At 55.1% G+C, this 25,227-nt stretch overlaps 1 protein-coding gene across 7 annotated transcripts; it reads right to left on the reverse strand.

The window, feature by feature from the left end:
- Positions 1 to 736: 736 nt before the first annotated feature.
- Positions 737 to 23,251, reverse strand: FBF1 (Fas binding factor 1). Of its 7 annotated transcripts, none has more exons than XR_004302428.1 (30): positions 22,187 to 23,251; positions 21,601 to 21,628; positions 20,782 to 20,823; positions 18,815 to 18,908; positions 17,586 to 17,646; positions 16,756 to 16,806; positions 15,276 to 15,417; positions 14,729 to 14,806; positions 14,062 to 14,181; positions 13,607 to 13,745; positions 13,335 to 13,468; positions 12,638 to 12,737; positions 11,109 to 11,585; positions 9,898 to 9,996; positions 9,447 to 9,535; positions 9,217 to 9,275; positions 8,366 to 8,521; positions 8,147 to 8,247; positions 7,813 to 8,019; positions 6,990 to 7,097; positions 6,767 to 6,906; positions 6,565 to 6,683; positions 5,618 to 5,740; positions 5,347 to 5,532; positions 4,733 to 4,909; positions 4,509 to 4,646; positions 4,302 to 4,419; positions 3,465 to 3,574; positions 2,624 to 2,829; positions 737 to 1,846 (listed from the first exon to the last, which is right to left on the reverse strand). XR_004302428.1 is itself a non-coding variant. In XM_032429743.1 (30 exons), the coding sequence occupies exons 2-30, from the start codon at positions 22,187 to 22,189 to the stop codon at positions 2,746 to 2,748; spliced, it is 3,483 nt and encodes a 1,160-aa protein (XP_032285634.1). In that variant the 5' UTR covers positions 22,190 to 22,855; positions 22,952 to 23,251; the 3' UTR covers positions 737 to 2,745. The 7 variants fall into 7 exon arrangements, 6 of the variants coding, with proteins under 6 accessions (XP_032285634.1, XP_032285636.1, XP_032285635.1 ...); XM_032429743.1 differs by having other exon boundaries at positions 737 to 2,829; positions 22,187 to 22,855; positions 22,952 to 23,251; XM_032429745.1 differs by having other exon boundaries at positions 737 to 2,829; positions 22,187 to 22,272; positions 22,767 to 23,251.
- Between the last annotated feature and the right edge of the window lie 1,976 nt (positions 23,252 to 25,227).

The raw sequence follows: 25,227 nt of genomic DNA on the forward strand, positions 1-25,227 counted from the left end.
GCCCTTACTTTCGGGAAACACTTGTTCTCTCACGGTCCTAGAACGCTCCAAGAACGGGCTCACTTGGGATTTAACTGTTTGAAAGGCAAGCACGGATTCCATGTATCAACTGGAAACTAATAATAAACACGGATGACTCTTGAAGTGGAAGTAATGCCTCCTACTCCCCCCCGTGTCTTTCCTCATTGTCACTTAACTCCAACACCTCTCTCTACAGCAAACTGAATTAAGCATCTGGGTTAAGACCTTGAAACGTTGTTGATACTTTTGAAGGGAAAAGCACCAGCAGATACACAGCTGGGTAGCCCTCTGCTGTCTGTGGCCTGGGGTAGAAGTTGATGGAATGGGAGAACTCAGCTCCCTGCCACACCTTAATGCCAGGAGCAGTGATATGGAGCAGTTATAGGTACTGAGTAAAGCATCATTACAACCCAAGGGCGGTGGAGCGTCTCTACTTGGCTGTTTCATCGAGTGACACCACCCAGTTGCCCAAGCCAGAAACCTGGGGGTCCTCTTTTTTTTTTTTTTTTTTTAAAGATTTTATTTATTTATTTGACAGGGAGAGACAGCCAGAGAGAGAACACAAGCAGGGTAAATGGGAGAAAGAGAAGCAGGCTTCCCGCCGAGGAGGGAGCCCGATGCGGGGCTCGATCCCAGGATCCTGGGATCATGACCTGAGCCGAAGGCAGACGCTTAACGACTGAGCCACCCAGGCGCCCCCCTGGGGGTCCTCTTTGACACGTCTCCCTTCCTGACCCTCCGTGCCAGGCATCAGGTCCATGACCCCTCACTGCCATCCCCGGTAGTGCTGTCCTCAGTCTCCTCTGCACCCTGCAAGCAGCCTTCTGACCCGCCCCCTCCAGTGTGTTCACTCCACAGCCACGATGTGCTTTCGAAAGTGCAAATATAGTCTCACCGTTTAAAACAGTGAGGGCATACCCACTGCCCTGAAGATAAATGAGGCCAGACAGACCTGCTTCCTAATTCTACACTCATTTCTCTTTGTCTTGAAGACCAAGCTCGCCCTTGCGGATCTCCCTGCTGGGTGATCCTGTCTGCCAGGGGACTAAGTCAATGGCAGCTCTCCCAGGCTGTGCCTGTGCTTACAGCCCTGCGGCTCTTCACACAGGCGGCAACTCGTTTAGGTGTCTGTGGAGAGAAGGACGGAGTTCCAAGCTTCATGAGGTTTCTAATGGGACACTGATGCTTCCCTCCTCAGTGCAGGCACCACCCCGAGCAGCAGCTTGGAGATCTCGTGCCTCTCCACAGCCCTGTGTGCAGCATGCTCTTCTAGAAGGAGGCAGTGGAATGAGGTGGCTGAGACCCTGCGGCTTTCGAATCAGCCCGAGAAGGCTCTGCTATTTGCTGTCACCTTGGGCAAACGATTTAATCTCCCTGAGCCTCTGTTCCTTCATGTGTGAGGTAGGGCTGATCATCACGCTCTTCTCCTGGTCATGAGGCAGCCAGTGAATGTACAGATTCAGGAAGGTCCCAGCGCCAGCCAGCTTTATAGCACGTAACAGTGCCACAGAGGGAACACGTCTAAGAGATAAGTATAAACTCTCAGGAGTCAAGGCAAATTCTAACAATCGAATCGTTAAGAATATAGCAATTTAATGGGTCCAAGATAAAGGCCGGAAATAGCTGGTAAATGAAGATCCTTCTGAAAGCTGTTCTGGTACCCCCTCAGCCTCGTCCTCCTCTGCCCTTTGTCCTCCAGTGGAAGGTAACCAGTCGCTGGCTGAGGAAAGCCGCTTCAGGAGTGCCCGTGGTTATGTTAGTGGAGTCCATCTGTCCTCGGGTTTGCTGGGACAACTGCCAAGCCACCGCCCCTCTCCTGGCGCCCCTGCAGGGAGAAGTGCAAAGGCGCCCTCCCAGGGGCGGCAGCCTGGGTAAGGCCCTGTGGGGGTCCCCAGTGCTCTCTACCCTCCCAGCTGTGGCAGCGGCCTTCACTCCCTGGTCTTTGCTCCCACCTGCTGTGGCTTTGTAGCAGGTGAACAGGACAGAGAGGCCTCTCTACTGGTCCCTCACCACACCCCACTGTCACGCCCAGCTCTGCCTCTGGGAAGCCCTAATTACAAGAAGCGACAGGCCAGTATTCGTGAGGGCTGGTCAGTGATTCAGGCAGCTGGGAACGAGGCAAGGACTTTCTGCCAGCCAACCTGAGAGCACAAGACTGCGAGGTAAAACCTGGCTGGGCACGGCGCCCTCCCTGCCCCCTCTGTGCCCCACAACACCGCCCGCCTCCTTGGTCAAGAGGATAGAAGGCGCTTCCAAACATGTGCTCTGACTGTGTCCCAGTTAGGGAGGAGAGCCCGTGCTGTCTCTGTAGGCCTCTCAGACAGAGAGGGCAGGAGGCTGTCCGTGGCGTCTCTCTAGAAGACTCCCCCGCCTCAGAAGAGGCCCGGGTGAAAATATCCCCCAACCATCTGCCTGCTGAGGAAGGGAGGGGTTCACAGAGCCCAGTGAGCCCTTGGATCTGAGCTGGAAGTCTGGGGGAGGAGAACCGAAGCTGTGGCTGGCAGGGTCGTGGGGCTGAGACACCCTCAGCATCCCATCTCCCCAGAGGCCACTGCTCCTCAAGCCCTGGAGGCTGGAGTGTGCAGAGAGCACGTGCTCGCACCCTGTCCCCAGGAGGAGCTGTAACCAGGCCCTGGGTACTCCCTCCTCGGAGCCGGCAGCCAGGGGTGCGGTGGGAGAGACTTCCAGGGTTGGAGGCCTCCGCTGAGGAGCCGGTGGCGCCCTTCAGGCTGAATGGGATGTCATATTGTAGGAGGCTTTCTTCAGGGTCTCCAGGAAGAACTGTTCATTCTCCAAGAAGTCACGGTCCTGAAAGGCAGGGCTGGGTGAGCAGTCCCCACTGCCTGGCTCCCTCCTGTACCCACTTCTGTGAACAGGGACACTGGGTCGCAGGATTGAGAGCAAGGTGGAGCCAGGCCTCACTCGGGGGCCCTCTCTCCACTTACTCCCTGGCTCTGGGATGCGGCGGGGGCAGTGGGGGCACGGAAGTGAGACAGCGCAGGTCTCAGTCATGGTGAGGCCCTTTGTCAGCACGTGACTTCACCTCTGTAAACCTGTCTATAAACTGGGGATAATAACATTACCTGCCTGCAGGACTGGGGGAGTGGGGGTAGAGGCTCGTACCGCACATACAGCTTTTAGCACGGAGCCTGGCATGCAGGGAATGCTCTGGAAGTGATAGCTCCTATCATTCTGATCACAGGGTTACTGTGAGGTTCAACCAAGGTGATAGATGCAAGCTGCATCCCACAGAACCAGGCCTGGGGGACGGGTCTCAGAGATGCTCAGTGGGCAATCTGCACTATTATTGTGGGGTGGGGGGACTCAGCCCTCCCTGGGGCCAGGGTGCTCCTTCCTGCCTCCCACCAGTGTGGACAGAGGAGCCCTGGGCCCAGGGCGAGTGGGCGGCTCAGCTGGGGCTGCCTTCCGCTCGGAACACTCACCTGCTCCGCTGTGTGCTTCAGCAGCACCAGCTTGGCGTGGAGGTACGAGGGGCCCAGGCCGGCGGGGGGCCGGCTGCACCCAGGCGCGGTGGCGGCAGGAGCCACAGTGGCTGAAAAGGCCGAGGAGGAAGTCAGGGGCTGCGGCGTGGGTGGGACAGCAGGACAGCTACAGCTGGGTCCCTGCGGCCCTCTCACCACTGTGGGCCGCAACAACCGCGCCAACCTTCTGGGCACTTCCACCGACTCTCAAAAGCCTTTGAAAATGCTCACGGGATATTCCCTGGCAAGTCCAATTCTAGGATTTTATTCATGGGAAATAATCAGGCAAAGGCATAGAGATGTATATACAAACATTTCCACTAGGGTGTTTATCTTAGTGACAAAAAACCACTCAGTATGGAATCAGTAAAAACATGGGATACAATGGACAATGATGCTGATTAAGAATTACAGTTAAATGTTTCATTACTGATAGCAAACATAGCAAACAGCAAAACATGTTCCATATACATGTTTCTGAATGAAAGAAATCAAGGTTGAAAACAACTGAGATGATCTCAATTTTTTATTTTGAAAACATACAGTGTAGAACGCTATGCACCAAAATGTTAAAAGTGGTTTTCTCTAGAGAGTGAGGTCGAGATTAACTTTTTACAAAGCAGCTTTCCCCTCTCTTCTCTCTTACTTAGCTTTCCCTAACGAACATGTGTGACTCGCGTAACAAGGGACTGGCGAGCAGATGTTAACGGGCCCCCGACTCCAGTGAGGGACGCCACTCGGGCACTGCCCCCCAGCGGGCCGGCCCCGCCCACGGCCCATCCTTTGGAAGCTACTCACCACCCAGGCAGGAGGCTGCCGGGCCCTGGGTCCTGGGGAGCAGCACCACGGGGCTGGAGGGCAGGTCCTGTCGGATGTGGTCCAGCAGCAGCCTCTGCTGGGCCAGACTCAGGTGCTCCTGTCCCCGACCCCAGAGAGAAGGACGTGGCTGCGAGGGCGGGAGACTGGAGGGGGTCGCGGGGGCGGCCGAGCCGGGGGGAGCCTTGCCTGGTGCACGCGCTGCTCCTGCTGCCGCAGCCGCTCCTGCTGCCGCTCTACCAGCTGCAGCCGCGCCTGCTGCTCCTGCTGCACCTGCCGGGCCTCGCGCAGCGCCCGCTGCCCCTCCTCCAACTTCTCCGAGGCTACCTGCGGTCAGCGAGGCTACCTGACGGTCAGCGGGGCTGGCTGGGTGCGTGCCCGGCCACGCCCCCCCGAGCCCAGCAGCCCGGCACCTGGCTCATGCTCTCCACCTCCTCGGCACGGAGCCTGGTGCGCAGGGCAGCAGCACTGACCCTCTCCTTCTCCAGCCGCAGCTCCTGCCGCTCCCGCTCCAGGGCCTCCCTCTCGGCCGCCAGCTGATCCTCCTTGGCTCGGAGCTCACTGGCCCTGGTCTTCAGCTCGGCTTGCTCCTGGAGACCGCAAGGCCTTGGGTGCGTTCTCCCCTCCGGAGCGAACTCCCCCTCCCCTTGGTTTCCCAGGCTCCGATCCACCCTGACTCTGAGGGAGGCAGTGTGGCAAGGGGTCCAAGGATGGGTCAGAGAGGCCTGGGGCCAAGAATCGGGGCTGCCCCTCACCCCGGGACTCAACTCCTCTGAACCCCAGCTTCCTCATTTCTAGAATATCTAAGTCAGGGAAACGTGATGACAATTAAATGAGAGAATGTATATAAAGCACCTAGGACAATTAAAGGAAGTTATTATTATATGATTGTTTTCATTTCTACATTCTTGTCATCTCTAGGCTCTTTGCTAAGGGAATACATCCCGAGGGAGGAGCAGTGAGGGCCGGGGAAGGAAAGGGCAGGGCTGCTGAGCTCCAGGGCTGCCCTGGAGGCTCTGGGCCCTACCTTGGCCAGGCTGATGAGGGTGCCCTCCCGCTGGGTGTCCACCTGCAGCGCCCTCTCTGCCTCACGCTCAGCCCGCTCCTTACTCAGCTTCTGCTGCGCATAGAACTCGGCCCACTCGGCTGCGAGGCGCCGCCGCTCCTCCCCACACTTGCGCATGACGGACTTCTGCTCCTCCAGCAAGGCGCTCTGGGACAAGAGGGCCAGGGCACAGGCTGAGCATCCTGAGGCTTATGACAGGGGTCACAGCTGTACATGGCGTGGCTGCACTCACCTTGGCCTTCTCCAGCTCCTCCCGTTCCATGGTGATCTGCTGGACCATGACCTTCCTCTGCTCTTCTAGGCCGCGCTGCGTGGACTCAGCCCTGGACTGCTCGGCATTCACCCGCCATCGCTCCTGGGGGCCAGGTGAGGACATGCGTTCCCTGGACACCCTGCCCGCCCCCGCCGCCCCCCGTCAGGCCTGACTGCGCCCCAGGGAGCTGTGCAGCCGCCCCGCCTCTCCCACACTGTGCCACAAACACCTCCGGAGAGGTACAGAGGAAGTGCCAAGCAGGGCTGCCAGGGCCCAGGCTTCCCTCACTGGAGTCAGGAGCTCCCACCGAGAGGCACTGGGCCGCCCCACAGCCCCGCTCCCCGAGATGCAAGCTGCCGCACTCTGCGTGCCTGTCTCACAGGCAGGTGGCCGGGGCAGGTGTGACACAGCGTACGCCGGGGGACCAGGGGCCACACTCGAACGAGCTTAGCAACTTGACCATGCCTGCCTGAGGCAGGGGCTTAAGAAATTTACAAGAAGACCTGAATACATACGGTTCACGATACAAACACACCTACATCTAATGTCGGTAAGTCTACGGAGGACGCAGGACATCCTCAGTGGCTGTCTCTGGTCAGTGGGTGATTTTAACTTCCTTCTGTACTGCTAACTGTACAGAAGAAACTGTACATATTTTAATTTTTTCAGTATAACGTATCATGTTATAACCTAGTACAAAGGAAAGGAAAGGTATCATTTTTTTAGAGAATCAAGCTTGTTCTTCTATACAAAAGATATGAAGGGGTTCAAAAATGCATCTCTTAGAGCTCAGGAGGCACAGGCTTCAGTAGACGGATGAACGTGACAGATCTGAGCAAGGTGGGCAGGAAGGGCACAAAGGGGAGCACTGGCTGCATCCCTGGGGTGCTGGGGAGACAGGCCCTGCCGGCGGGAGGGCGGCCCACCTGCTCCAGCAGCCGGCTCTGCTCGTTCAGGCGTGCCTCCATCTTCCCGATGACCTCCTGGAGCCGGCTTCTCTCCTCTTCCATGTCCCGCTGCTGCTGGCCCAGCCTCTCCTGCAGCACTGGGGGGCCACGGGGCGCTCAGTACCCGCCCTCTGTCCCAGCGGGATGGGGGTGCAGGGGGTACCCACGGCCCACCTGGTACCTCTGAGCTGCTGGTCGCGCTGCCGGAACCCCAGCTCCCGCTCCTGGGCGGTGGTGAGGTGTGAGGCCTCCACGCGGGAGGACAGCTCATGCAGGCTGCTGGAGAACTTCTCCATCTGCTCGATGATGCTATTCAGGGACCTGGGGCCGGGGGGACTGGGTCAGCCTGGCCCCGGGCCCCAGCCCTGCCCCTCGGGCGGGCAGGGCCCAGATGGCGCCCATACCGCGTGTGGGAGGTGGCACTGGTGACCGCGTCAATCTCTCGGTCCTTCAGCAGCTTCAGCCGCTGCAGCTGCTCCTCGTGGTCCTGGCGCATCTCCAGGATGGAGGCCCTGAGGGGAGCGAGGGCAGCGCAGTGAGCATGCATGCCAAACTGCGCCAGAGGGCTTGCCATTCAGCTCCCCTGGCATCTTTCCTCCTTGTCCTCGTCTTCCTCTTCTCCTCCAGGCACTGCCTCCGCTACCTTGGCTCCCCATCCTTATGTGTCTTGGGGCCTCGATGTCACAACCACTCTAACAGGGAGACTCCTTCCATTACTTAGCAAAGGACATACACAGGAAAAAAGATAGGTGTGTGGGTAGCCTTTTCTTGTCTGGCCAATCTGAGAAGTGTTGAAATGCCTGCTCTGCCCACATCGACCGGCTCCCTTATGTAGCTTTTCTTAGTTTTGTTCTCATCTAGAAAGGCAACCGGATGGACACACCGGGCACAAGAGTGTAAACCTCGTCCCGGGTCCATCTAGTCACCAGACTCAAGAGCGCCAGCAGGCGAGGGGCCTGACCCATGCTGAGCTAGGTGCTTGGGTTGCCTGCCGCTGCGAGGACCCCTTAGGCCCTGCAGGGACCTCTACCCCACTGCTGGGGGAGTGCTGGGCCCTCCACTCAAAGGCGGTAATGGGTCAGTGTGCCTGGCCTTGGTCCTCACGTGGAAGGGAAGGGGTCAAGCCTCAGCTGCTGAGCCACGGCTTGGCGACTCCAGGGAATGGACTTCCTCTGGCCATCCTCGAAGATGGCCGGGCCCTGCCTGTCCCCCAGGCCTCGCCCTCACCGCTGCAGCTCCCGGAGCCGCTCCATCTCATGGTCCTTCTCTTGCATGGCAGCCGCCAAGCGCTGCTGGTGCTGGGCTGCGAGCTCGGCGCGGGCCTGCTCGGCTTCTCGGCAGTACGACAGATACCGGGCCGACAGCTCCTCGTGCTCCCTCCGCAGCCGCTCCTCCCGTTGCTGGTACGATGTTTCTAGCACCTTGACACGGCTTCTGCCAGCAAAACACAAGGCCGTGGTGCTCAGAGGGTGAGGGCAGATACCCAAAGAGCCCCTCCAAGCACACTGGCTAGGGCCAGCCCTGAGGCTTGGGAGGCCCGGGCGGGAGGAGCGGCGGGTACCTGTGGGCACTCTCGACGAGCTCCAGGTCGGCCTGGTGCCGCTGCTGCAAGCTCTCTAGCAAGAGCCGGTGCTGCGTCCGCTCCAGCTCCAGCTTCCGCACCTGGAGATGGCGGGAGGGTGGGGAGGTGGGCTCCCTGGGCCAACTGGTTCCAGCCCTCAGAGGGAGACCCTCTCGTCACAGCCTCGCCCCCCCAGCCCAGGGCCCCTCTGTCCTTCACCTGGGCCTCCAGCTCTGCCAGCCGGGCCTGGCTCTGCAGAAGGTCGGCCTGGAGCTCGGCCGTGCCGCTCTGCAGATGCACCTGGGCGGCCAGGAGCTGCCTCTGGTAGTCTGCGCCCGGCAGCGGGCTCTGCGCCAGGGACTCGAGGAGCAGGGACTGTAGGAGACAGTGGGAGATGGTCCAGGTAGGGGACAGGGATTCAGCTGAGCTCAGCTACCTCTGGCCCTCCCAGGCCCTGCGCCTCATCTGTGGCCGCAGATGGGGACAGAGACATGACACCCGGAGGCCAATGCCGAGGCTTGGAGTGGTGCGGTCACTGTCCCTCCCCGCCTCCCTCAGCATGACATCCTCCCCAGCAGGTGTTCCAGATTCCTAGACAAGCAGCTGAGCCCTAGCAGTGTCTCAGCTATGACAAAGCTTCCTTTGCCCGACCCCGAGTCCAGATGTCGAGCGCCTCTCTACTTCCTGCAGGTTGCCCACCACCCACCATCTCCAAAGGTGCTTCTGGGTTCCTGGGGATAGGTCTCTGGGGTCTCCTCACTGCCGGGCTCAGAGGTGACTGCCTCCCACACCTGGGAAACAGGTGCAGCGGCAGCGGGAGCATGGCAGCTGTGGAGGCGGCTTTCTAGATGGAACACGGGACACGTGCAGCCCTGCTTCCTGACTGGAGTATTCCTGGCTGCCCCCGCACGGATGCCACCTCTACCTTCCTCCTGAGTCAGCAAAGTAGCAGCCAACTAACTCTGCCTGAGACTGGCGAGGCTAGAGGCTGAGGGAAGCGCTGGGGGGAGTGCCGTCAGATCTCCCCACACACGATTCCCTGCAGGCTGTCGTCTGTCCGCCCTGCCTACCTGGGTAGGCACAGAAGGCCCTGGGGGTTCCTGGGAGCTCGGGACACAAGCTGCGGGCTCTGAAAAGCAACAGCAGAGAAATGAGCAAGAGGCCCACAAAGGCCTGGAGGTCTCGTGTGTCTGTGTGTGTTTGGGAGTCCAGCTCTACTTGTCTTCCCGGACCCCAAAGGAAGCTCAAAGTGCCTCTTCCACACCCATAGGTAAAGCACCAAACAAAGCAGAAAACAAACCAACGCTGGAGAGGTCTCCAAGGGCTGTTCCCCTCTTTGGGTCACCTGCAGGGAGGGTCAAGGCAGCCTGGTTCCAAGTCACAGGGGACCTAAGGACATAGAGATTGGGGGGGGGGGCGGTCAGTGGTGGCAAGGTGAACAGCCTACTGTGTAGAAGAACACAGGGAGACCGGAAGAGGGTTGGCGTGGGCAGTGAAGGAAAACAGGTTCAGAGAGTTGACTGGGAAGGCCTGGTAGCTGGCAGTTTACTAAGAGTGAGGTCTTGGTTGGGTAAAGGAGACCAGGCCCGGCTTCAGGTCCCCTTAGTCGGTGGGCCCGATACAAGGTAGCACATACCGCATGCCAAACCAACCAAGTCAGAGCCCAGCTTGGCTGCCCATCATCTCTAAGGAAGGAGGCCCACGCAGGCCCAACCCAGCCTCTCACCCCCCTCAGCCCCCTGTGGACATACCCCGAGGTGGCAGGTCTGGTCGGTGGCTTCTGTGTCGCTGTTCCTGAGGGCCCTCCAGCGGCTGCTTGCTTGAACCCTTGAGTGCTGGGAACAGGTTGGCTGAGGAAGTAAGTGTTACAGCAAAGGTGGCAGAAGGTTCCAGTTAGGCTGGATATGGACAAGGCCTGAGCATGAAGCTGTTGGCCAATCGTCCCCTCAGCGCCCCTCCTGTTCCCATCGTCCCATCTTGGGAATTCTCCTCCCAAGTCTGAGCCCTTAGCCTTCCAGTACCCCTTCTTGGCCCCAGGGCCCACTAGGGCACAGTGGACGGGCACCAACCATCTGCTGACGGTCCAAGGAAAAACAATCCACACGTTATAGACACCAGAGTTAAGTTCAAGTTCAAGGCCTTGTTCTGGCCCACATAGCTTTGCTGAGTTAGACTGGGGCTCTGCTCACTCTCCGGCCAGGTCCAGCTCCCTTTGGGCTCCTCTCTTCTCCTGTCTGTGGTTCCCACCCACCTTGGCTGGCTCTCAGGACCAAAGGGAAGCTTTCTCCTTGGTTTCAGAGGTAGGTCAAAGCTACCCTCCTCGTTCACACCAACCCTGGGGCTGGGTTATGTCCCTGGCCTGTTGCACAATTGCCTACTTCACTTCTTCCTCCCTCTGGCCACACGGCATCTTGCCACTTCCTCTGGACGATCCCAGTCTTGCCCTCTTGCCCTCAGAGGTCCCTCGCTGTCCTGCCCCACAGGAATGCCACACGGTGACTTTCCCTAGGAGTTGCCCCTTAGTCACTGTCTTCTCTGACACTCCCCCAAACCATGGGCATATGTCATGTCCTTTAGCGCAGGCCAGCAGAGGCACCAATAATTTGGACACTGGGTCTTTTGGGACCTCAAGGGCACTATGGGCAGGGCCCTTGCTCAGAGGCACCGGGATGACTGTGCCTTTGTCACATCAGGGTACCCTCTGTCCCTGCCTGATCAAATCAGCCCTTGTCCACACGACAGTCAGGGTGTGAGTGTCAACAGCCTCCCGATCCCCTCATGTCTGCACCTGGGCAAGGATGGGGAGCCAGACCCTCTCTCTGTAGTGTCCAGAGAGGTAGAGAGGCACAGCTAAGAGGTGGTGCAGGCCGGCACTCCTGACTGAGGAACCAGGATGGGCAAGGTTGGCCCCCCACACCCCTGCCCGGCCCTCCCTCCCTTAGAGAGCAGCCCAAGCCCATACCTGCTGGAAGGGGGACTGCCTCCTGCTCCCACCAGGTTCTGGCCCTTAGAGGCCTCTGTGTGCTCCTCTCTGGCCAGACCTTGGGACTTCTTCCGAGACAAGGCATGGCTCAGCCAATCCTCTTCCTCTTTGTCCTTAGACACTCCCAGCTGGGAAGGCTGGCTGGCTTTGGCAGGGAAACCTGCACTCTCCGTTGGTGGCTTTGGCCCCAAAGAGGAGGAAGGCAGTCCAGCTGGGGCAGAGCACCGGCCTGAGTCAGAGTGCTGGCTCCTGGGAGGGAGCACGGAAGGAGTGGAGAGTGCTGAGCCTCCCCTCTGAGCCTCTCTGGTGGGAGAGGGAGGGAGCAGGTCGTCGTCCTTGAGGCCCAACCAGTCAGCTCCTCCCTTCCTGGGGTGAGTGGGGCTGGAGGCCGCTGGGGTGCTCTGTTTGGAGCCTGGTTCTCCCTTGGTGTCTGCGCCACCTTCTGTTAAGAACCTACTTCAAGACAGAGAGGAGGGGGTCTAAGGCAGGGCAAGCAGTCCATCCTAAGAGCCCCCCAACCAGCCTTTCCCTCTGCTGCTCGGGGGTGACTCTGAGGCCCACGCTAAGGAGTGAGAGGCGCCCGGGGCTCCGCACAGCCAGCCCGACACCCAGCGAGCACAGTGCCCACCCAGCTCGGGCGGCAGAGCAGCGGCTGGCTGAGCACCACTGGGGAACACCACCGAACACAGACATCTTGAACAGGGCACAATTCCATCCATAGCAAACAGCACCAAACGACAACCACGGGCACACACGTCCAGAGAAAGATCAGTTGGATCAAGTGGTTTTAGGTTTTCTATCAACAATGTCACCTGTTCGTTTATCTGGCCACTGCCTAGAAGCGTTACTGGCCCCTGGCAGAATGTTCTGAGGGCTAAGAACGTACTGGGACTGGGAGAAATGTCAATGCGTGTGCAGGTTATTTAGATGGAAAGGGGCTGACAAAGCCAACGTGCCATAGTATCAACAACTGTGGACTCTGGGCGAAGCGCGGGAGGGAGCTCTTTGTACCATTCTTACAACCTTTCTGTCAGTTTGAAATCATTTCCAAACATAAAATTGAAAATGTATACTGGGAGGAAAACCCCAAATTCAGAAAATTCTACCCACTAACTTAATGTTTCGCCGCACACAGGGATGAGCCCACGGCAGCGTCTCGGTGGCCCCAGGGCCGTTCCTGGGGAGCAGGGCGTGGGAAGCCACTGAAGGTTCATGGTCTCACTGCCCTGGGACTGAACATCCCTCAGCTGTTTATGGCTTTATGGGTCCCGGGCAGTGTTGGGACCACCTCCTCCTTCTCCTTCCAAGGAGGGCTGGAAGGAAATGGGCCTGGATGCGCAGGACTGGGCAACCCCCCTCTTCCTTCAGCACCTGCAGACAGCCACCCCTGGGCCTTGTACGCCATGCTTCCCCAACAGGACTGTCGGCGGGATGGGGGAGCATGGGGCACCTCCTCCTTCCTGGTGGGCACCTGCCCCAAGGCCATGTTCTCTGCGGGCCCTGCTTACCTGACCGACTGCCGGTGGGACTGGCGGCCCTCACAAGAACCCATGGTGGGCTGATAGGCCCCAAAGGTGAAGTCCTCATCACCCCAGGAATCTTCCTTGTCTGTAAATGAAGAAGCCTGTGATCTCTAGCAAGGGAATTAGACATTTTGTGGCTGCAGAACTCTGTTTAAAAAAACTGAACTGGTAGCTTGACGTGTCAGCAAGTAAGTAGAGGTGAAGCTGCCGTGCGGTTGGCAGGGGTCCGGCACTGGGTGTGAGCTCGAGGTCTCAGGATCCCACATGCCAGGCATCACCTGGGAGCTGTGAAAAAGGCACTGGCAGGGTCCTGCCCCAGACGTCCTTTAGATGAGGCCCGCTGAGCTGCCCGTGCCATGAGAGTGATTCTCAACGGCTGGCCCACGGGCCGACACTTTGAGAAACACTGGTCTAGAGTGAGCTTTTGCAAACTGTGAGCTGCTACCTATCAGCAGGTCAAGAAACCAATTTCACGAGTCACAACCAATGTATTTACAAATCAGATAACGTATAAATAAAAAAATAACAGAATACTGAATGTGGTAATTATCATTCCGTGATGCTTTTGTCTCAGTTATGATAATGTGTGTTGTGATGTAGCTTATTTCTCATTGTGGGTTGTGGTAAAAGCGTGGTCTGGGAGCCCTCCACCTCGCCTCCCCTGCCCCGCAAGCTTCCTCACCCTGGGGCCTCTGGTACTTCTTGTCCAGCTTGAATTCCCTGTGCTCCCCAGTGCCCGGGCGGGCCAGGAGCTTGGCGGCAGTGCCCCGACCCAGCAGCTCATCCAGCCTGGAGCGAGCAGGACGGGGCCCTTCCCTGCGGGATGGAACACACACAGGTGCACGTGAACGTGGGGGGGGCGCCTGGGGGCCTGCATCGTGCCCACCCTCTAGCTTTTCCCTGCGCCAGAGGTAGCTGTATGGGCAGGGTTTCTCCGCTCCTAAGGACCCTTACTGGTCGCCTGTCTGCCTCCTTTCTGCTGTGGGGCTGTCTGTAAACCCCAGGGTGGCCACGACATCGTCCTCCTCATCAAATAGCACTTCTTCTTTCTTTCGGACCGGGGTGTCCCCAGGAGTTAGTGGAATAGATGGACCTAGAGGACAGAACACAGGGCACAGGACACAGTGCCCACGGCCCACCGTGCCCTCAACTGTGGTGTCTGAAGGGGCCGAAGGGGGTGCTTCTCCGCGACCCGGATCTCCGGGGGTGGCTGCAAGCAGCGCACAAGTCTGGTCTGCGCATAGGCCTGACTCCCCCGCCCCGCCCCAGCTCACGCATCCCACCTCCCTGTTCGGAGACACCAATAATCTCTTGGTCCAGGACCTTAGCCATGTGGTCCCGGCCCGGCGGAGTCTCTGGTTGTGCCACCTGCATCTGCCCCAGACAAGCAACAAGCCCACCCTCCCTACCTTGATTTCTGACTGGGGCTGGGCTCTTTTCGGAAGCCATTTTACTCTCGGTCCCAGGGGGCTTCTTGGTGATTCCTTCCTCATCGTCGGAGAGAAGTCCCGCCAATGGGTCTTCCAAGTCTCACGGCCAGAAGGGAAAGCACAGGTCAGACTGCACCGTTTGTTCAGGAAAACCAGCCCTGCTCTCTGGTGGGGGAGCCATCACTCGAGGGGCGATTTCTAGCTGCTCTAATACATGAACAGGCCACTCAACACCCAGGACACACATCAGCCTTGGCAGGGAGACAGGGAGCCGGGGGGCGGCCCTGGGCCTGTCTGTGCACCCCCAGGGCTCTGCTGCCTGCGCGGCCTTCTGGAAGCGTCCCCCAGGCAGCAGAAGTGAAGTAAAACATTTGTGCATTTGGAAAAGGAAGGGGAATTCTTCTTATGCTTTATAAAACCTTCACTTCAGGCTGATGTCTGGCTTCAAAGTCTTGCAAAGAAGTGATCCAAATCTCCCCCCACACACAATACCATCAGTCCCTCCCTGAATTCCTGAGGAGCTGAACCGGTGGCCCCAGGAGTCTGCTCCCCGTCTGACACACGCAGCGACCTGACCCCGGGCAAGCACGTGAGCATCAGCCAGGCTCCACCACTCTCAGAAGCGTGACTGCGGGGCCTGTGGTACCTTCGAAGGAAAACTTTCTGTATTGATGCCCAAGGCTGCTGGGAGAGGGAGGGGGCTTCTTGGCAGGAACGGTGTCCCCTGTAAGAAGCAAACAGAAGGCAAGGTCATAGGCCTTGGCCGCTCCCAGCCAAGTTCCTGCCACACCATAATGGGGACCCTGGGCTGGCGTGCCCTTCTCCTGGGGAGGCTGAGGGCTCATGGCCTGGAGACAGCGGTGGGATGGGTTGACACCTCCCCGGTTCTCACACAGGCTTCTGCCAGGGAAACGTGGTCTGGAGCCACCTCCTGCCCCCCAGTCACATGTCACTCCAAACAGTCATGGACTTGGGAGGTACACAGGCTCCCACCAAATTCCCCAATTTAACTCAAACGGTTTCTCTGGGAGCTGCCATGTTGAACTTAGAGGGCCTGGAACCACACTAGGGAGGGAGGAAGCTGTCCCCTCCCCAGCCACAAACAGAGAAAACCCACAGGAATGAGAGCTGCCTTCCGAATATCTTCCCTGTCCCTACAGTGTCCCTAGATTCAAGAAACTCTTTCTACTCACCTTTCTCACCGGCTGTCAATATGCCGGCAGGTTTGGGATGACTAGGCAGCTCTTCTTTCCCAGGACCCTTGGCAGCTCTTTTGCTAGAGGCCAGATTAGACCTCTTCAGACCTAAGAGATCGGCATCCATGTCATCCAGATCCTGGAAAAGCGGGAGGGAGGGAGGAATGCTCACTGGTGCTCAGCTAGGGGTGCTGAACGCCCCTGTGCTCTGAGAAGCCTGGTGATATGGCCTCCATATTCCATGGGGACAAGTGGGGGCCTAGTTTGGGGAACTGACCCCGACCGGCTTACAGAACAGGTGAGAGGCCAGGTCTAGGGCGGCACCTCCACACCACCTACTAGCACCTGTTTGCCACAGGCTTAGTAAATGGTGAGGCTCTCTTTACGGTGGGAACAAAACAGCAGGACCCCGGGACTGAAGACTCCCAGAGGGACTGCCTCCGGGCTGTGAGAAGGGGCCAGGCACCCAGCCAGCAGAGGGAGGCAGTCAGGGCCTCCCACCACCCCTGCCCCCCGTTCAGACTCGCCAAATGCTGACCCTCGTAAGGGGATGAGAACTTGTATCTGGGAGGACGCTTGGCACCCCAGGGGCAGAGGTGTGAGGAACACAGGGAAAAGGGGAGACTATGCAGGAAATAGAGCAGTTGGGAAAGAAAACTGGACCACGGGGATGCAGAGCGAGCTGGGGATTCTGGAGTGAGACTCGATGTCACCACCAGCCGCTGAGTCAGAGGACTGGAGGGCTGTAGCCAGGGGTGCCAGGGGTGGGCCCTGGGGAAGACTGATTTCAAGATGAGGTTAAGAGGCTGAATATGGAGCCAAAAGGGAAGAGACTCCAATTCTTTAGCCCTCCCTTCCCCCCCAAGGCTGAAAGCAAGCGCTTGGCCTTGGCCTGGGACCATGGGTTAACAAGGAGGACAAGAGGCAGGACATCAGGCAGGAGGCTGCTGCCGGACAGAAGGGCGGGGAAGCCAAGGTGACCTAAGGTTGCAGACCCCGGCTAGGCCACCTGAGCCCTGGGGGATTATCTTGTAAACTGTACAGAATTTATGTCTTAAAATTCCATTGCTAAGCTTAGCTTGGGGCTTGATCCAATGAGAGCACAGCTGGGCTGAAGGGGCCTTGGCAGGGGATGTAGAGAGAAACACAGAGAACAGTGAAGAAGCAGCCTTAGAGGAGAGTCTCTCCTTCTTTCCCCTCAAGGGGGGTGGTGTCTTTGGGTGGGAGCCAGCCCCACCGCACTAGGGGCTTGGTGCATGACTGTGTCTCCCGGTGGATGAATCTCTAGACACCAGGAGACTGGATTTCTATCCAGAGGGACATGAAGGGCAGCAGCTCACGGATGAGCTCCTCTCTTGCCTAGGAAGGGCTCAGGAACACAAATTGTAAAGAGAAAAATGGGAGGGAGAAGGAAGACTTGGCACAGAACATTCCTATGCCTACCCCTGCTCCCAGAACCGTGCAAGCCAGTAGGTACCTTCATTGCCTGGAGCAAAATCTGTGGGTCTGCATCTGAGACGTCGGACACCTAAGTCCACAGGAGGGCAAGGACACATGTTAGCTGAGGCCCAATAAAGCTCTGGCTCGTTACTTTGCTTCTGTGAGGGCAGACGGCCCAGCAGGGGCAGAGCCCGGCCAATAGGGTACCAGCAGGAAGTCCTGCCTTCCCCTGAGACTGAAGTGTCCTCAGAAGTCAAACCTCCCCAGGTGTGGAGATCCAGAAAGCGCTGCCACTTTCTGTCCCCGCTCAGTGGAAAGAACCCTTTCACGACAGGCCATCACTATGCCATTTCCCAACTATGTAACCGGACAGCCGGGAAGCTTCTTACTGGAAACACAGTTACAAGGAGCAACATCCAAGACTCCAACACCTGCTGGGAGCTCTACTTTCTAGCTCATCTCACTGGCAGGAAGGAAAAGCTTGTTGAGTTCACATTTGGGTCCATTTGGTAGCCCTTGGGTATTATTTTAAGAACACAATGGCTAGGGGCGCCTGGGTGGCTCAGTCGTTAAGTGCCTGTCTTCGGCTCAGGTCATGATCCCGGGGTCCTGGGATTGAGCCCCACATCGGGCTGCCTGCTTGGTGGGGGGCCTGTTTCTCCCTCTCCCTCTGCCCCTGCTTGTGTTCCCTCTCTCACTGTGTCTCTGTCAAATAAATAAATAAAATCTTTAAAAAAAAAAAAAAGAACACACTGGCTTTGCAGAAACTCCTGAACCCTTGTGTGAGCAACCTCCCAGCCACCACCTCCATTCCACTGCTTCTGGGGATAAGTAGAGAGGGTGGGCAGTAGGGTGGACCAGGCTCACCTCAGCATCAGGTCCTGGGATGCCTGCCGTGGTGTCAAAGGCATAGTCTTCCAGGAGGGACCTGCAAAGAGGAGCAATCAGCACCCACTTGCATCCCCAGGGCACTAATTGATTCCGAGAAAGGAAGGTGGCCCAGAGCCCCGGTGAACCTGGAAGACTTCTCCAGGAGAATGGGACAGAGTTGCTTAAAGGAATTTCACAGCCCCCCTAATGCAGAGACTTTCCATTTTTTTAAAGCAGTAGAGGCCCTTTAAAAACAATCTGTCAAACACTTGTGGTAAGCACAGCATAACTCGACCTGTCCCACTGCCATGCAGTACGCTTGAGACTATTTTAACACTGGATATCAAAAAAAAAAAAAATAGCCACAAAATGGAAAAACAACTGTTAAAAACAACAGATAAGAGAGAATAACAGAGAGACTCTCAGGTGGCTCAGTCGGTTAAGCGTCTGCCTGCGGCCTAGGTCAGGAACCTGGGACCCTGGGATCCAGTCCCGCCTCGGGCTCCTTGCTCAGCGGGGAGCCTGCTTCTCCCTCTGCCTGCCACTCCCCCTGCTTGTGCTCTCTCTCTGACAAATAAATAAATAAAATCTTTTTTTTTTTTAAGATTTTATTTATTTATCTGACAGAGAGACAGCGAGAGAGAGAACACAAGCAGGGGGAGTGGGAGAGGGAGAAGCAGGCTTCCCGCAGAGCAGGGAGCCCAATGTGGGGCTTGATCCCAGGACCCTGGGATCATGACCTGAGCTGAAGGCAGACGCTTAACGACTGAGCCACCCAGGTGCCCCAAATAAATAAAATCTTTAAAAAAAGAGAGAGAGAGAGAAAAACAGAACTGCGTTGGCTAAGATGAAGATGGAGGGCGGAGAGCTCACAAAACTCCCTCCTATCTCTCAATGGTCAGGAACACTTTGGAAGAACAACCTGACAGCCACTGACCTAGGCCAATTCTCTTATTCTGGGGATGAGCACACTGAGGCTCAGAGAGGTTCAGGAGTCACCCAAGATCACACAGTAAGTAGCATATGCAGGACTGGCAGCCAGGACTTCTGACCCCTGGTCAGTTCGCTCCCCACTCCTCAGGTTCCTCACGGGCCAGGAGCGGGGGGAAGGGAGGAGTAACTGACAGCAGAAGTGGGGCACACAGCAGGTGGAAAGTGGGGCGGTGAGGAGGCAACAGCATTTGGACTGAAGGGGTGACAGTCACCCAAGCCAGTCCTGCTCTTACTTCGTTCGAGCCTGGGAAGAAGGGAGCGCCTGGGTGGCACCTGGGGCGTCTCGGGCACGTGAAGCTAGTTTAACAGGCTCCTCAGGTAGCGTCGCTGGAAAAAAAGAGAACAGAAATGATGCCATTTGGCTAGTGAACTGGAGTCAGATGGAGAGGACTGGAAGTTCCCCACCAAGCTCTCCCAGGAAAACCTTCTCCCAGGAAGTTCGCCCTAAATGCCAACTGGGGCCCAATGAAGAGCCCAACCCTACCGCACCCCATCAAGCGTAGGAAGAATGATGCACTTCCATCACCCAGAGCTCTCGGCTGAACACAAGGTTTGGGCTCCATGGGTTCTTCCGTGCCAGGTCGGGGGAGCCTCAGTCTGGTTGCCCCCAGTGAGCTCCCCACACTCCAGAAGCCCCGCTCCTCATTACAGCAGAGGGGGACACACACGATATCCAGAATATATAAGAAACTCATACAATTCAATAGTAAAAAGACAACCCAATTTAAAAAAAAGGATCTGAATAGACTTTTCTCCAAAGAAGATACACAAATGGCCAATAAACCCATGAAAAAGATGCTCAATGTCAATAGTCACTAGGGAAATGCACATTAAAACCACCATGAGAGGACAGGGGGTGGGGGATGGGGTAACAGGGTGACGGGCATTAAGGAGGCCATGTGATGGAGTGAGCACTGGGTGTTACGTAAGACTGATGAGTCACTGAACTCTACCTCTGAAACGAATAATACTCTATATGTTAATTAGTTGAGTTTAAATTTTAAAAGATTAAAAAAAACTCACAACGAGATGCAACTGTATTATACGCGCCAAGATGGGCATAAGCAAAAAGAAAATTAGCAAGTGTTTGCAGGGATGTGGAGAAACCAGAACCCTCGAACGCTGCTGGCAGGAATGCAAAATGGTGCTGCTGTGGACAATAGTCTGGTGGTGCCTCAAAAGTTAAACACAGGGTTACCATATAAGTAATTCCATTCCTTGGTATACACCCCAAAAGAACTGAAAACATATGGCCACACAAAAACGTGTACCTGAATGTTCCTAAGAGCATCATTCATAACAGCCTGGGCCAAATGTGGAAACCACCCAGGTGTCCACCACCGGTGATGAGTGGATCAGCAAAACATGGTCCATCCACACACTGGAATACTGTCCAGCGGTAGGAAGGAATGAAGACAGGAATGGCTCAGTGTGGGCGAACCTTGAGAACACCGTGGTGAATGAAGAAAGCCAGATGCAAAAGCCAAGTATGATGTGACATTTTATACAACATGTCTAGAACAGGCAAACCCACAGGGAAGAAAAGTGAATAAGTGGTTGTCTAGGGCTGGGGGGAAGGGAGAATAGGAGGGACTGCTAATGGGCATGGAGTTTGTTTATAAAGTGATGGAAGTGTTCTGGAATTAGATTATGGTGATAATTATGTTAACTCTGTGAACATACTAAAAGCCAGTGAATTATAAACTTGAAAAGAGTGAATTTTCTGTGAATAAGATTTCAATCAAAAAAAAAGGGGGGGATTGGCCTGGATGGCTCAGTTGGTGAAGAGTCTGACTCTTGATTTCCGTTCAGGTCATGATTTCAGGGTCATAAGATCAAGCCCTGCATCAGGCTCTGCACTCAGTGGGGTTCTGCTTGGGATTCTCTCTCTGTCTCTCCCACTGCTACCTGCCCTACTCTCTCTCTCTCTCAAATAAATAAATCTTAAAAAAAAAAAAAAAAATGGGGCGCCTGGGTGGCTCAGTTGGTTGAGCGACTGCCTTCGGCTCAGGTCATGATCCTGGAGTCCCGGGATCAAGCCCCGCATCGGGCTCCCTGCTCAGCGGGGAGTCTGCTTCTCCCTCTGACCCTCATGATCTCTCTATCTCATTCACTCTCTCAAATAAATAAATAAAATCTTAAAAAAAAAAAAAAAAAAGAACAAGCCTAAATCAGGGGATTCTGCAGAAGGGGCACTTACTCTCATCCCCCAAGAGGTCACCAAGGACATCATCAATGGAGCCTAGAACAAACAGAAAAGGAACTGTCAAGACTTCAGAAGGAAAGAATGTCATTAACAAGCCTCATGTCTTGAGACCTCATCCCAATTCCAGACTCCTCACCACTAGAGCGCTCAGATACTGGGACTGGGGCCCAGCTCTCTCTTCAATGGCCACAAGACGTTTCCTAACTCTCTGGCAACAGATCGCAATGCCTTGTTGAAGGACCCCAGGGTAGAAATTGAAAACAACTTTCTCAGAGGATGATGGTGAGGATTTTCAGGAGCGCCTGCATTCTACAGGACACACTGGCCAACAAGCCAGTTTTCCAGACTCTGAATAAAGCCCCGTGTGCTTCTTTGGGAAAAGAGTCCAAGATTTCTAGGCACACACAAGCTTCTTTCATGCCAACAGCTTCCTCGTGCCCTTCCATCTGAGACCTCCCCCTCCCCTAGCTGGGGCACATGGGGGGAACCCAAAGTACAAGTACTGAATTAGTTTTTGCACCCAGCTAAAGTGCCTTTACCGCCCTTAACGCCAACCACATACTTCTCAATACAGATCCCGACAAGAAGGACTTTTTCCCCAAGCCCCACCCCTGTCTATTTCTGGATTACTCTGAGGGCCAACAGGCAGCACAGGGAGTCCCCTACGAAGACCAGAGCTTCCTGTGCAATTATGGGGGAAACCAGCAAGACTCACATCAAGAACATTTAGATACAGACACGTCTATGTTATTTTTGGATGAAAGGTGGGGAATTATTTTTGCCTTAAGGGTGATATTCCATTTTTCCACTTACCTTTCAATCCCTTTTTGGTTTTCGGTGCCTAACATTGGAAAAACAAACCACATTAACAAAATCAAACAGTGAACATGGCTGAAACTGAGAATACAGAATAAATTGTTGTGCCTTCTGCCAAGTCACCAGAGGAAAAGGAGCACCAATGGCATTTAGAGACAGAGCTCTTTATGCTTTCCCAGAGTTTCTGAGAATAGACTCATTCAGAGCACGGAAACAGCCCCCACTAACCAGCAATGGACACCACTGTGAGTGCCATCCGGTGGGCAGAAGTCTCCTTTTCCCTGATTTCCAGATGCCACCTGGAAACCCTCCCAGGCAGGATGTAACACGACTGGGAAGGTTTTCCCCTCTTCTGTGTCCCTGACTTCTCAACATCAGCAAGGGACACTTATAAATGCTTCCGGCTGGCCATTCAGAGGCTCAGAAGGCTTGCTCATCTTTTAATAAGTTTGGTATCAATTCTACCTCCCATCATACTTCTCTGGGGACCATATCCTAGTCCTTGTCACCCAGCCCCTAAAGTTCTCCAGGCAGTCAAGATCTTGGGGGTGGAAGTAGTGGTGAGAGTCTGCATTCTGCCTACCATCTCAAGGCTCTGGGAGCTGCTTGTAGCTTGTTCACAGTGCTGTCCAGGTCATTTGAATTCTGCCCACATCAGGCTCATCCTCCCTAGTGAAGAAAATTCAAGTGGTTGATTAAAAATGATGTAGCTTTAACAGTGCTTGGGTCCAAGGCCCATCAAGGTTTCTCTCACTTTATCCATTCAAGAGGTTAAAATCTAGTTCCATAAATTAAAAATTCCCTATAGGGAGAGCTACTTAGATGAGAAGCAAAGTGCCCTCGGTGACTTAATGAGCTGAGGCCTGGAGATTACTCACACAAAGTGCAGTGGTCCTCATCTCTTATCCTGAAAGAGGATGCAGGAGATGGTAGGTACCCATCTCAGAAAGGAGGTGGGTGTCTGGTACTATGGCCAATATGCATTCCCAGGCAACACCCATGACTACATTTGTGCATTCAGCACGAAGAGTGGATGTTTGCGCTGGTTTTACTCCTTGAAACTATTTTCACCGATGGTGGAAATTTTTCCCTTCACGGTAACTGTAAATCCGACTTAATCCATTAACAGCGAAGTGTTTGACTCAGATTGTCACTCTCCTTACCCCTCCTGAGCATTACCAAGGCAGACAGTCCCTGCCTTGGAAGAAAGGAGTCAGAGAGGGTCATCTCTATTTGTCTGGTGTTGCAGGTCCTGTTAACAGAATGCAAAATTCATCTGGGATTACTTATAGGGGCCACTCTGAATGTTTGTTTCTCTTTCTTTATAATGGCAATTTTCACGACCTACAAGTCCAAACACGTTTTGTCTCCCATCACACCGGAGAGCTTCTGCCATCTCCCAGGGATTCCGTCCTAGCCTCCCAGACCGGGGGAATCTCTGAGAAGTTTGCAAAGGCCGAAAGTGCCACAGAGTACCATCGCGTCATCGCATCTGCTCAACCAACTCCGTGCCAGGCATTTAAAAATCCTTAGCAAGGGCCCTTCCGGGTCACCCCGTAGGTCCGGAGACTCCGCGCCCCTCCCTGCGTCACCCCCTCCATGCGCCCATCCCAGCTCAACCCCGAGCGCGGCCTACTCTCCTCCCAGCCCCTGAAATCTCCCGGGTTACGCGCCATTCCCCGCGGAGGCGCAGCCGCTAGCCATAGCCGCTGGTCCGGTCCCCATTCGACCCCAACTCGCTCCGGCCTCCCGCTCCGGAGTCCCGCGGACGCCAGTCTCTCAATAGCCCGGAGTTCGAGTGCAAGGCGAAGCGCGAGGCACCCTGGGAGTTGTAGTCCTCGGTCCGTTCATTTACCAGAGTCAAGGGAACAGGGGACGCCGAGATAAACTACATTTCCCAGAGCGCCCCGCCGCGGCCGTTAGCCTCTGTTCGCGGCCCGGCGCGTTGCTAGGAGCTGGCGCCAGGCCACTTGGGGAGGAGGGGGGCGGGCTCCAAGGCAGTTCGGCTTCTTCCTCTCGCCCTCCCCGGGAACTGCCGGGCCTGGGTTCCAGGACTTCCTCTGAGGGCTGACTTGTGGCCGGGTGGGGGGCATGAGAAATGTACTAAGATTGGAAAATTGATGTGCGAAACCATGAACAATTATGTATGTGTCCCACACCCCGAAGCTTAGGGAAATGGCTGTGACCGACCGTTTCAATTGTGAAAATCAAAGCTGCGGACACCTGGGTGGCTCAGTCAGTCAAGCATCTGCCTTTGGTTCAGGTCATGATCCCAGGGTCCTCAGATCAAGTTCCACATGGTGGGCTCCCTGCTCTGCGGGGGTCTGCTTCTCCCTCTACCCCTTCCCCCTGCTTGTGCGCTTTAACTCTCTCAAATAATCTTTAAAAAAGAAAGAAAATCAAAGCTGTGGAGTCAGAACAGAACGCAGTACTGCCACCCAATAAAGGCACGTAACACATTTTGTGTTAACCACAGATTTTATTAAGGATTTTTTTCAATTTTACAAAGGAAAAAGGGGGTGATGGTTTGGCTTACCCGCAGCCCACGCCAAGCAGGGCTGGCGGGTCACAGCTGTCCAATCATGGTTCAGAAGTTCTGGACCCGTGCACCTCCTCGGTACTCGCGCCTGCACTGACAGGTCCAGCCAGGGATGGGTAACAGTACATGCTAAATGCATCTTGTCAGGTAGGAACCAAACGCAAACCCGAACAGTAAAAGGGGAAAAGGTAGCAAGGAATTATACACTCTGAAGAATACAAGTAATTTCCTTGAATCTACAGCAATTGGAAATAAAATGGTGTTTATCTCAGCAGTCTGAATATTATGTGGAAGGTTATATATTTGCTACCTAAACTATGAAGTAGTCAACAGTATTGTGGCAAAACAACCTATTTTGGTTCAGAATTCTTAGAATCACTCCCCAATTTTTCGTGATCTTCCTAAGATAATCAATGGCCCAATTAAATGTATTTATTATTATTATTTTTAAGATTTTATTTATTTATTTGACAGAGAGACACAGTGATAGAGGGAACACAAGCAGGGGGAGTGGGAGAGGGAGAAGCAGGCTTCGATGCGGGGCTCGATCCCAGGACCCCGGGACCAGGACCCGAGCCAAAGGCAGACGCTTAACGACTGAGCCACCCAGGCGCCCCAAATGTATTTATTATTTTTTTAAAAATTTACTCATTTGAGCGAGAGCACGAGTGGGGTTGATCCCAGGACTCTAGGATCATGACCTGAGCCAAAAGCAGATCCTTAGTTGCCCCAGTGGCCCAACTAAATTTAAAGCAAAATAAAAACGAAACAAAAAACCCTTGGAATCTAGGAATTTGCAGGTCTGCAACAGCTAACACCTGGTAACTCTAAAGATTCCTCATGTTTCTTGTCCTCACTTAAAAAAAAAAAAGATTCCTCAAGTTTCTGTGTTTACCATCATGGAGCACAGGAATGGGTAGTGAGAATTTAGTGTGTACAGCTAAAAGCGAAAGTCTATTGGTATTTTAAAATAAAAAATAATTTCAGTCATTTACAGTGTGACTTGGTCAGATCCTCCAAGAATGGAGTAGTAAATACTTAGCTGAAATGACCTCTGCATTATTTCATGAAAATAATCAAAATCT

The sequence above is a fragment of the Phoca vitulina genome, unplaced genomic scaffold (genome assembly GCF_004348235.1).
Source record: "Phoca vitulina isolate PV1807 unplaced genomic scaffold, GSC_HSeal_1.0 scaffold41, whole genome shotgun sequence".
Lineage (NCBI taxonomy): Eukaryota > Metazoa > Chordata > Mammalia > Carnivora > Phocidae > Phoca > Phoca vitulina.